Here is a 13,105-nt window from a genome sequence, read left to right as displayed (position 1 = left end):
GCATTACACCCGTACTGTCATTTCATAAAGTTGGTTCTTTGGTTTCAGCAAGCATGCAAATGTATTGAATTTTGCATGTTATGCATTAATTAGTTTTTATGTTTTGTGTAATAATTTTTGTTTCTGCTTCATTACATGCAACGCTAAAACCAAAAGGAAATGGTGTAGCTACGTTGCAGCATTTTGCATTTGCAATATAATACAATAATTACTTTTTTTACATTTAAAATTTAAATGCCATCTGTATATGCAGTACATACTTGCGCTGCAGTATACACAGCAATTTTAAGTGTATGTAATGTAATGCAGCTAAAATGTTATTCAATGAAAGTTAAATAAATAAAAAATATATATATAATTTTACTTCGTTTAAAATCAAATGAAATTTGCCGACAGCTAGTGGTGCTATACAGGCATCCATCTTCATAGACATTAATATCAGAAAACAATACAAATAAAATATATCTGTAATTTTAAACCATGTGCATTATTATTGATTGAAAACATCTGACTCTAATTTCACCTTTACACTAACTGCTAATCCTAGAGCATAGGTCGGCAATAGGCGGCCCGCGGGCCAGATGCGGCCCGCAAGCAAGAAACATCTGGCCCGTGAGGTTGAACTATAATGAAAAAAAAAATCGGACTGTCCGTCTCAAAAATGCTCTTTCATTATATATTTATTTAGAAACTTAATTTTCCAAAACAGAAAAATGTATTAAAGATTTTTTGATAGAGCCACGGGCTGTTAGATAACTGCTAGCTTCTTTATTCTGTTATTTTTTTTTATTCGTTTGTTTTTTTTTATTTAACAAACAGGTATATCATTAATAGCGCCCCCAATGGTCAGTCCACAGATTTCACCCACATCAGCCCACTTGAATGTCTGCTTGTCATTTTAAGAGCGCCCTCCCGCCACCGCGCCCGCCAATCCCCCGCCTCCCCCCCCCCCCCGCCTCCGCGCCCGCCAATCCCCCCCCCACCACCGCCAAGTGCTTGTGGCCCGCCATGTAATGGCTTGGAATAAATCTGGCCCGCGGCCAAACTTAATTGCCGACCCCTGTCCTAGAGGTTCACATACTTTTAGACCATTTACAAATGTGGAATATTTGATCATTTTCCTAAATAAATTACAAATTACAATATTTTTATCTTATTTGTTTAACTGGATTCTCTTTATCTACCAGGACATGTTTTAGGTCATATTTTTATACAGAAATATAGAAACTTCTAAAGGTGCAAAACTCTTATGCACTACTGTACACACACTCAAAATAAACTGATTACAAGTGGTGTTAGGAAGTCTGGATTTGAAGCAGCGGATGTGGAAATGTAAGGCTCAACTGCGCGCGACATCACGGCTGTTTCCTCTCTGGGATAAAGGGAAGTGTGTAGAATAACACTGTAGTTTAATACAGCTCAGAGTCCGAATGGTGCACAGTTTAGCGGACGCGCTAATCTCACTTTATTAAACCTTGCATGTAAAGAGTTTTTTTTATCTGCTTAAAGTTGCATTTTACTCTTCCCTTCTGCTTGCAAGTTCACATACATTTACCAGCAAATACAATTATACGATCAGTTACATAATTATTACTCCGGTTTATAATACGGGTTTGCCTTAAAAAAGAACTTAGTTACTAATGACATGTCAAGTTAAATTGAAACTCAAATAAACTGCAACAAATCCATCAAAGTAGCACAAGTAATAAAAATATAAAATTATAGACATTCTCACCTCCTGATATAATCTGATTTTATTTGAAGGTTTTCGATCAGCTGACCAATATTCATATATAAAAAAAACGTTTTTTTTTTGTTTTGTGTGTGCTGCTGCTCATCACTTCCGCGCCACCTGACCCCAATAATCTGATTTCTATTATCACTAATCGATAATAAGCTGTTATTTTTATATATAACATATGTCTAGCCCATAAGCATTTGTTAAAATTGTGTGCAATTATATTAATATTAAACACATACAAACAGACAATACACTTGTCTCCAAAAGGCTTTCTTTAACTAACATTTCATGTTTAGCATGTAGAAAATATTTATTTTATTTTATTATTATCTCATACTTACAGTTACTTAAAAACACTGGGTGTTTTACATAGTAACCCATGCATCTTCACTATTGGTTCACTATTGGTTCCTGGCATCATTGATTAATAATGGGTTATTATTCGTTGGTTACTGTGATTGCGATAGGTACAATGTAATAGTTCCAGGGGCTACTGAGGTTTTTAAAAATGAAAAAAATACAGTTTTACAATCAACCATACAAGTAAACAAAAATATATAACAGTATGCCAGTTTGAAGTACCTGGCTAAAGTAAAGTTAAGGCTAAACTAGCAGTATTAATCAAATCAGCATCATCTGCACCACTCACCTGTGTAGATTTCTCCTTTCTTTTGGAATCCCAGAAGAATAAAAACACATCCTTGATCAGAACCCAGTGGAGACAGATAGAGATCAGATCAGGTCTCTGCTACTGTCATTGCATATTTGCACATTCCTCCCATGGCTGTAGTTCAATGTATTGTAGCTTTCAGATCCCCAGCTGGCCTAGAGCCTGAGCGGGTGCCCGGTGGTGCAGCTGAGACAGAGAGTACCCAGGAAATAAATTTAGACAGCAATTTAAGAGACTCTGCAGACAGCGGTGAAATTCGAGAACCTTAGATCTAGTTATTAGTGTGTGTGAAGCTGTATTTTTGTGTGTAGGAGTGTGCACAGGTTAGAAACGGGGACTGTAGAACTGCTTCCTGGAGCTGTCATTCAGATTCATATATAGTCATACACTGTAAACCCAGAAGTTGTTTGAACTCAAATAAATTAAGTCTGTTTTACACAAAATTGGAGATTTCTAAACAATACTCAACTTTTTTGAGTTGTGGGCACATATATACATTAAAACTGAGATCTTTGAGTTGAACCAACTTATAATAACTGAGTTTAGTCTGTTGCCATTAACAGCTTCTTTTCCATTGGCTTCTGTCACAATCTATTTGCATACTGGGTGTGTCCAACAGTTACTGACACTCACCATCAGTGTGTAGTGATTCACCCGGGGCTACCTTAGGTAAACTTGTAGATCACAGATTATTATTAAATACTTGCTCTCTGTGTTGTAGGCTGTAGAACAAGCCTCATTTACTGAGCTGCAGTAACTCTGTGTTTTTGCGGTGCTCTCAGTACTTTTAGTTGTTTACTGTTTTCTTTCATCTACTTTTCTATGTGTATTTAAAACAAATAGTTGAATGAAACCGGAAAGAAGACTAAATACAAGTTCAGGAAAATATTAATTTTAAATATGTTTGTGTATGTATTTGTTAAGTTCACTGTACTTAAAAAATATTTTACATGAACTTAAAATTTATTAGGTAATCGGTTACGACAAAAGTTTTGAGTTCAGTCAACTTATCGGGTTTTACAGTGTACCGCATTCTAAACATAACCAAGTGTTCATTTAACTCGCACAAAGCTGATTTTACCTTCCTATGTTCCTGGGTTTATATAAAGATCTACACTCTTCTCACCAAAACTTTAAAATAGTTCACTATTTAAAACCCCTTATTAACTCACAGAGTTCATTTAACCCCATACATTGTTAAGATTGCACTGAAAAGAGTTAAAAATAAATAATAAGAAGATATGGATACAGGATAAATGTCTCTACTTTTCCTATGGCAGTCTATCTTCACATTGCTTGGGACATTTAATCAAGCATTATTGCATTTATGCCTCCTTATTTTTTTCCCTGTTGTAGGTGTGGCTCTAGTTCTAGAACTAGGTGTAGAGCTAGGTGTAGAAATAGGTTTAAAACTAGATGTAGACCTAGATGTAGGAAAAGGCTAAGGACTAGGGTTAGAATTAGGTGTAGATCTAGGTGTATAGCAAGGTTTAGAATTAGGTGTAGACCTAGTTTTAGAGCTAGGTGTAGAACTAGGTGTAGAAATAGGTGTATACCTAGGTGTAGAAATAGGTTTAGAGCTAGGTGTAGAACTAGATGTAGAAATAGGTTTATAACTAGGCTTAAAGCTAGGTGTAGTAATATGTTTACAGCTAGGTTTAGAGCCAGGTGTAGAATTAGGTGTAGAGCTAGGAGAAGAGCAGCTAGGTGTGGTGCTATGTTTAGAGCTAGTTGTAGAATTAAGTTTAAAACTAGGTTTAGAACCAGGTGTAGAGAGAGGTGTAAAGCTAGGTGTGCTAGGTTTAGAGCTCAACTAGATGTTGAGCTAGGTTTTAAACTAGGTGCAGTGCTAGGTGTAGAGCTAGGTGTATAATTATGAATATAATTAGTTGTAGAACTAGGTTAAGAACCAAATTCAGAGCTAGGTGTAGAACTAGGTGTAGAACTAGATGTTAAGCTAGGTTTTGAACCAGGTGTAGAGAGAGGTGTAAAGCTAGGTGTGCTAGGTTTAGAGCTCAACTAGATGTTGAGCTAGGTTTTAAACTAAGTGCAGTGCTAGGTGTAGAACTATGAATAGAACTAGTTGTAGAACTAGGTTAAGAACCAAATTCAGAGCTAGGTGTAGAAATAGATGTAGACTTAGGTGTAAAAATAGGTTTAGAACTAGGTTTAAAGCTAGGTGTAGAGCTAGGTTTAGAGCAAGGTTTAAAATTAGGTGCAGACCTAGTTTTAGAGCTAGGTGTAGAACTAGATGTAGAAATATGTTTAAGATAAGAACTAGATGTTGAGCTAGGTGTAAACTAGATATTGAGCTAGGTTTTAAACTAGGTGTATAGCTAGATGTGGTGCTAGGTGTAGATCTAGGTTTTAAAGTAGGTGTAGAGCCAGGTGTAGAATTAGATGTTAAGCTAGGTTTTGAACTAGGTGTAGAGAGAGGTGTAAAGCTAGGTGTGCTAGGTTTAGAGCTCAACTGTATGTTGAGATAGGTGTAGAACTAGATATTGAGCTAAGTTTTAAACTAGGGTGCTATTATAACTCATCTTGCTTTCTCAAGAGACTGAAAATGTGCGTGATGCTAGTGGACGCTCTATAAACACAACATTCCTACCATACAACATGTAGGAATGGATTTTCACAGGATTCCATTAGGAACCTCTACAACTACAGACACCTGGCATGTTGCAGTATTACACTACAACTTCTCTATGTGTACATCAATAAATATTACTCAGATCAGTCTATATTTAAAATAATTTGTTTTTCCTACTTTTATCTTCCTTCTGAATTGCATTACAATCCCACACTGTGTGTTTATGTGTGTGTATATATATACAGGTGCTGGTCAACGAATTAGAATAATTTGAAATAGTGCAATCATGAAATTCTTTGAATGCATTTTTTGTGCAGAAAGCAAATCAGGTGTTCACCGCACCTGTCCTACTCGTTAGACTAATCACAGAACTCGTTACCTGGAAAAAAATTTGCTCAGCTGAGCTTTCCAAAAGGCCCATTTAGGCCATTTAACTGACACTGTTGTTTTATTTTAAATTAGAATAATGGAGAAACCGTTTCATTGAATTAGAATAAATGCTCAAATTTTTGTTTTCTGTGAAGAGTGTTCACTGTGCAGTATAAAGTCAGGGTTGAGTAGAATTTCTAAGTTGTAAAATCAATCATGGGTCAGCAGCGCGACCTCTCAACCGGAATAGTGGCTCAAATTCAAGCCCTTCGCCAACAAGGCTTGAGCCAAACTAAAATTGCTGAGCAGCTCGGCATCAGCCAGTCTTCCGTCTGCAAAGCTCTCAAGAAAAACTGCAGCAAGCGCACCAACTGTTCCGGCGTCCGAAAAACTTCTGCTCGAGACAACAAGCAGCTGAGAAAGATCGCAGTCAGCAACCGGTTCAAGTCCACTTCCGAGCTCACCGACTTGTGGAACAAGCAGACCGGCGCTGACGTCTCCAGATCAACCACTTACCGTCGTCTGCGCGAACTCGGCTTCAAATCTCGCGTTCCAGCAGTAAAACCGATGCTGAACAAGAAACAAATGGAGAAACGGCTGAAGTGGGCCAAAGAACACGGCGAGTGGACTGCTGAAGACTGGCAGAAAGTGGTCTTCAGTGACGAATCACGCTTCTGCATCTCCTTCGGTGACCAAGGTCCTCGTGTCTGGCGTTGTGGTGGCAAAACCTACAACCACGAGTGAGTGAAAAGATCCGTCAAGTTTCCCCAGAGCGTTATTGTCTGGGGATGCATGTCCGCTCGAGGTGTAGGGAAACTCTGCTTCCTCAAGAAGACTGTCAATGCTGCCGTATATCAAGATGTTCTGGAAACGTTCCTGATTCCGACTGTTGAGGAACAGTTCGGCGATGAAGACTTCATATTTCAACAGGATCTTGCACCGGCTCATGCGGCAAAGTCGACCAAAGATTGGTTCACTAAAAAACAGCTTGAAGTTTTGGCATGGCCGGCCAACTCGCCTGACCTCAATGTCATTGAAAACCTTTGGGCCATCGTCAAGCGGAAAATTCGCGACAGAAAGCCTACTACGCTGGACCAACTGAAGCAGAAGATCGCCACTGCCTGGGAAGCTGTGAGTGCGGAAACTTGCGACAAGCTGGTCAAATCGATGCCGCGGAGACTTCAGGCAGTCATACAAGCCAAGGGGGCAGCCACAAAATACTGAGAAAGTGATGATTGTAATTATAATAAAAATTATTCTAATTCAATGAAACGGTTTCTCCATTATTCTAATTCAATAAAACAACAGTGTCACAGTTAAATGGCCTAAATGGGCCTTTTGGAAAGCTCAGCTGAGCAAATTTTTTTCCAGGTAACGAGTTCTGTGATTAGTCTAACGAGTAGGACAGGTGCGGTGAACACCTGATTTGCTTTCTGCACAAAAAATGCATTCAAAGAATTTCATGATTGCACTATTTCAAATTATTCTAATTCGTTGACCAGCACCTATATATATATATATATATATATATATATATATATATATATATATATATATATACACACTACCGTTCAAAAGTTTGGGGTCACTCAAACAATTTTGTTTTCCATGAAAAGTACACACTTATTCACCACCATACGTTGTGAAATGAATAGAAAATAGAGTCAAGACATTGACAAGGTTAGAAATAATGATTTGTATTTGAAATAACATTGTTTTTACATCAAACTTTGCTTTCATCAAAGAATCCTCCATTTGCAGCAATTACAGCATTGCACACCTTTGGCATTCTAGCTGTTAATTTGTTGAGGTAAGCTGGAGAAATTGCACCGCACGCTTCTAGAGGCAGCTCCCACAAGTTGGATTGGTTGGATGGGCACTTCTGGCGTACCATACGGTCAAGCTGCTCCCACAACAGCTCAATGGGGTTCAGATCTGGTGACTGCGCTGGCCACTCCATTACCAATAGAATACCAGCTGCCTGCTTCTGCTGTAAATAGTTCTTGCACAATTTGGAGGTGTGTTTAGGGTCATTGTCCTGTTGTAGGACGAAATTGACTCCGATCAGGCGCTGTCCACTGGGTATGGCATGGCGTTGCAAAATGGAGTGATAGCCTTCCTTATTCGGAATCCCTTTTACCCTGTACAAATCTCCCACCTTACCAGCACCAAAGCAACCCCAGACCATCACATTACCTCTACCATGCTTAACAGATGGCGTCAGGCATTCTTCCAGCATCTTTTCATTTGTTCTGCGTCTCACAAACGTTCTTCTTTGTGATCCAAACACCTCAAACTTGGATTCATCCATCCACAACACTTTTTTCCAGTCTTCCTCTGTCCAATGTCTGTGTTCTTTTGCCCATCTTAATCTTTTTCTTTTATTAGCCAGTCTCAGATATGGCTTTTTCTTTGCCACTCTGCCCTGAAGCCCTACGCCTCTTCACTGTAGATGTTGACACTGGTGTTTTGCGGGTACTATTTAATGAAGATGCCAGTTGGGGACCTGTGAGGCGTCTGTTTCTCAAACTAGAGACTCTAATGTACTTATCTTCTTGCTTAGTTGTGCAACGCGGCCTCCCACTTCTTTTTCTACTCTGGTTAGAGCCTGTTTGTGCTGTCCTCTGAAGGGAGTAGTACACACCGTTGTAGGAAATCTTCAATTTCTTAGCAATTTCTCGCATGGAATAGCCTTCATTTTTAAGAACAAGAATAGACTGTCGAGTTTCAGATGAAAGTTCTCTTTTTCTGGCCATTTTGAGCGTTTAATTGACCCCACAAATGTGATGCTCCAGAAACTCAATCTGCTCAAAGGAAGGTCAGTTTTGTAGCTTCTGTAATGAGCTAGACTGTTTTCAGGTGTGTGAACATGATTGCACAAGGGTTTTCTAATCATCAATTAGCCTTCTGAGCCAATGAGCAAACACATTGTACCATTAGAACACTGGAGTGATAGTTGCTGGAAATGGGCCTCTATACACCATGTAGATATTGCACCAAAACCAGACATCTGCAGCTAGAATAGTCATTTACCACATTAGCAATGTAGAGTGTATTTGTTTAAAGTTAGGACTAGTTTAAAGTTATCTTCATTGAAAATTACAGTGCTTTTCCTTCAAAAATAAGGACGTTTCAATGTGACCCCAAACTTTTGAACGGTAGTGTGTATATATATATATATATATATATATATATATATATATATATATATATATATATATATATTAACACACACACACTCTAAGTGCAGTGATTACACCAGAGCAGGTGAGGTCTGTAGATCATGGCTAGATTCCCAGTTTTCTTTCCAGTAAATGACTCATCAAATCCAGCAGTGAAACACTAAGCTGTCAGCGTGGTGTTTCCAGCATGTGCTGAATGAGATCTGCACCGTGTGCATTAACAGTAGGCTTTCCTATGTGACCTGCTTCTGGTTATGCCAAGAGGTCATTTGTATTTTCCACTAGTCTGCTGTTTATACCCTCAAGGAAAAAAAAAGGATTCAACCCAATCTAGCTCTGTGTGAAAAAGTGTTTGCCCCCCTAAACCTAATAACTTGGTTGTGCCGCAACTGCAATCAACCTTTACCAATGAGTGGCAATGAGTCTCTGTGGGGAAATTTTGTCTCACTCTTCATTACAGAATTGTTGTAATTCAGTTAAATTTTTGGGCATGAATAGCCTATTTAAGATCATACTACAGCATCTCAATCAGACACTTAGCCTTCATTTAGTTTTTTTATGCTGTTCATAGGTGAACTTGTGTGCTTTGGATCATTGTCCTGCTGCAGAACCCAAGTACGCCTAAGTTTAAGGTCACAAACAGATGGGTGGATTGTTGCGTAAACAGCAGAATTCTGGTTCCATCTAGTACAGCCAGTTTGTACAGGTCCTGAAGCAGCAAAGCAGCCCCAGGCCATCACACTACCACCACCATGTTTGAGTTTCAGTATGATGTTCTTATTCTGAATTTATGTGTTAGTTTTACGCTAGATGTAATGTTACACACAAACAAAAGTTCAATTTTTGTTACCTCAGTCCAAAGAATATTGAAAAAACAAAAAGTCATGGGGATCATCAAGATGTTTTTTGGTAAATGTGAGATGGGCCTTTGTATTATTTTTGTTTAGCAGTGTTTTTTGCCTTGGAACTCTCCCAACTGAGGTAAGTGAGACCTGCAGTTCTTTAAATGTTGTTCTGGGTTCTTTTGTGACCTCCTGGATGAGTTGTTCGTGCCCATTTTAATTAATTCCAGTCGGTCGGCCACTCCTGGGAAGGTTAACCAATGTTCCATGGCTGCTGGAGTCCCAAAGCCTTAGAAATGGGTTTGTTTTCTCATCTGTTTTTGGATTCCTTATCCTTCATGTTGTCAGACAGGTTGCATTTAAGTGATTTCTTAATTCTACAGGTCTGGAAGTAATCAGATCTTGTTGTGGCTAGGTGAAACTTTAAGGGTGTAATTGTAGACATGTGTTGAAAGTGGTTAGATAGCCAGTTAGCAGTAGCTTACTGGGTTGGTTGGTAGTTTAGTTTGGCTCATGTTTGAGTTTCTGGTGAGCTGGTAGGTTGTTAGCAGGCTAAATGCTAGTGTGGAGACTTTATATGTGGATAAGGACTGAGGGTGATTTAGTTAACTAATCTAGCTAGCTATCTAGTCTGGACCATAGACTGTATATAGCTGGACATAGCATCGTCTCTCAAAAGTGAAGCCACCACAGGTCGGGCGCCCCCTGCTGTTCGGTTTCAGAAAGCCGTGTAACCCCACCCATCCCCATAGGTTTCAATGGCAAAACAGACAACATTCAATCACGTTTTTTTCTAATATACTGTAATTCTACCTCCATTATTTAAATGCAACAGCTAGTGTAACCTCTGCTTATATTGTCGAATTTTTATATTTTATTTTTATATCCCCACAGAATTCGGTTTTTAAAACGTTATTCAGCTCTATTCTAAAAAGGTGTGGTTATTGTAAAAGGGCTGCTTATGGGCGGGACCAATAACAGACCATCAGCTCCGCTCTGCAGTATGCGACCGAGAGGCAGCCCTCAGGGGCGGGGTTATTCAAATGAGTAGGTTGCTATCCACAGTCTTTCTCCCTCCTCTGGTCTCTACTGCGCAGAATCGGGTTTCAGGATCGCCAACATGGCGGAAGATTTTGGCTTCATTTTCATTGAGTGAATGGGAACGGAAACACGGCGTCCATCTTTTTTTACAGTCTCTGGTCTGGACAGGCAGTGTGTTAGCAGGCTAATAGCTAAATGCTAGTGTGGAGGCTCAGTGTGTGTATAAGAACTAGGCATGATTGTCGGTTGGTGTTTTTGCAATGCTGATAAATGCAATGAAGAGACTTTAGTTAAGCACGTTTGGTACTATTTATCGATAAATAAACTGAGTATAATAAAATGATAACAGAGCATAAGCTCCCATGCTATTATTTTGACTGATTTTGTCAAAACTGATTTTTACTGCTCTGTTCATGTCACGTAACAACTGTTGAGAACTGTGATTATTTATTTTATCTCAATAAATGCAGATGTTTTTCAAGTCTAAATGTATTTATGTCTGTGTTAATTAAGGGGCTTATATTTTAAGAAATACAAAGGCAAAAAAATTAGGCTACAGTTTGCATGGATCTTTCTATGTTGGTAGAATAAAAAAAAATGTTACAACAACTAAAATTCATAGATCTTTATTTTAACTTTATTAAGTTATGTTTATTTAAAAAAATTGAGTAGATCTTGAGTTAATAGGAGTTGAAAAACGTTTAGATAATGTTGTGTTTTTAGTTATACTGTGATAATTTATTTAAGTATATTTTAAGTGGCTTACATTTACTTAAAAGAACAAAGGATGAAAACTGTTGCCTTTATTTTTTTAAGTTTTTCTTTACAGTGCATGATGGTGCAAACATGAGATATTAAATTTGCTGTAAAGAAAGGACATTTGGTATTGTAGTATTTGCCAGTTTTAAGGAAAACACACATAACCAAGGTATTACTAAGCTCATCCCTTCATTCACATTTAGATGCACTGGTCACATGTGTGTGTGTGTGTGTGTGTGTGTGTGTGTGTGTGTGTGTAGATGACAATAAAAAAACAACTAACAAACAAAAAACACTTCAAAACAGGAGGCAGCAAACACGTACAGTCGCTTCTTTAGCACATCAGTACAGGGGTGTAATACAGACTGAAAAACATGTTTTCTGCTAATATGATTCAGAGTAAAAAAAATCTAATTACAAAAGTGCACAAAAGTGAAACGGTCATTACATTAAGCACTGCTGTGGCCACTTTAACCAAAGATACCCCATTTAGCTGTGACCTTAGTGTAAAATCTATTAAAATACTAATAAACAAAGAGGTAACAGAAAGGTCATGCCTCCATACAGTGTCGGATCTGATACTGCTAGTCATAAGCATGTTTTAAAATATGCTGATGCACACATAATACGACATAATACGCTGATCCAGATCTGTACAAATGGGTTGTATGTTGTGTCACAGAAAGTAATAACATGTTGCTACAGCTCTCTGTTTGATTCACAGTTAAATAAAGAAAGTCTCTCTTTCTCCGTCTTTCTTTTAAAGTACATACTGTATTTTGTAAATCCACTGAAATAAGAGGGGTGGAGTGATAACAGTGTTATTTGTTTCACCACAATGATTGTGTTACTACAACATACAAAATAAAATACTTTACAATATACAGTCATTTACATAGGAATGGGCTTTTTTTTTAAACCCACATTTTTCACAGATCGCTCTACTACCAACAAAACTACCATAAATAAAACTGGGGTCAGCTCATTAGAAAAAAAAAAAAAGGGATTTCCAATTAAATGCTTTATATGAAAACTTCATATGTCCTGTTTTCGGTTTGGTACTGGGATCTCACTGTTCCAGAATACATTCTAGAACTTTCTAAACTTTCTAAAACTTTCTAAACTTTCTAAAACTTTCTAAACTTTCTAAGTGCTTCGTTTTAGTTCACAGAACATCACACAGAGTCAAAAATAATGATAACATTGAGAATAATACAAATATTCTAATTTTGGCACTTGTTCACATGAAACAGATAAATAAGACAACATTTTGTACACTTGATTTTTCACACAGAGCAGTATGCATGTATACTAGTTAATAACATTGATAATATTTAGATGGCAGCCACACTATAATGTGGTCTAACAGTTCACAAATTCACTGTGGATGAAATCAGTACACCCCTTTGCTGGAGACGAGAAGCTATTTAAAATATAAACAAGTGAATTCATTTGATGAAATCTGGACAGCTTCACAGTACGAGTAGAGCACAGTTGTTCCATGGCCAAACCCATAGCAAAAACAACGAAAGAGTTTCCTTTTCTGTTCCATGAGCAGCAATGCTTCGGCTGTTGGAGTGATGAACACGTATCCCCTGTTCTTCTTCGGCACATTTTCAGAAAGGCTTCCCCAAATTGCACAGAACCCTCACTTGATTAACACAATGCAAAAACCAATAAATACTGGACCCTGATCAACAGGATTGTTAGTGTACAGAGCAATGTCTCACACTTTTCATACATTGTTCATTTCTTCAGTTGTTCCTGTACAATTTCAGGACTGGTCCCTTCAGTTTGTCCTTCTGTATCTGGCAGCTATTCAAAAGACATCAAGTTGGCTGGTATCTGCAACACACAAGAAAAAAGTTATTCCTGTATTTTTTTTTTTTTTTTTTACATTTAAATACATTG

General features: G+C 38.0%; 1 protein-coding gene across 1 annotated transcript in view; it reads right to left on the bottom strand.

Annotated features, from left to right (window-relative positions):
• Positions 1–11,504: 11,504 nt before the first annotated feature.
• Positions 11,505–13,105, bottom strand: part of ralgps1 (Ral GEF with PH domain and SH3 binding motif 1) — a 148,373-nt gene continuing 146,772 nt past the window's right edge. Inside the window, exon 20 of the mRNA XM_022670725.2 lies at positions 11,505–13,039. Coding sequence (XP_022526446.2) covers positions 13,010–13,039 — 30 coding nt within the window. The 3' untranslated portion in view covers positions 11,505–13,009. The remainder of the gene's footprint in view (positions 13,040–13,105) is intronic.

This window comes from Astyanax mexicanus, chromosome 12 (genome assembly GCF_023375975.1).
Source record: "Astyanax mexicanus isolate ESR-SI-001 chromosome 12, AstMex3_surface, whole genome shotgun sequence".
NCBI lineage: Eukaryota > Metazoa > Chordata > Actinopteri > Characiformes > Acestrorhamphidae > Astyanax > Astyanax mexicanus.
Note: the sequence above shows the minus strand (reverse complement) of the source record. Positions and strands in the feature narration are given on the sequence as shown.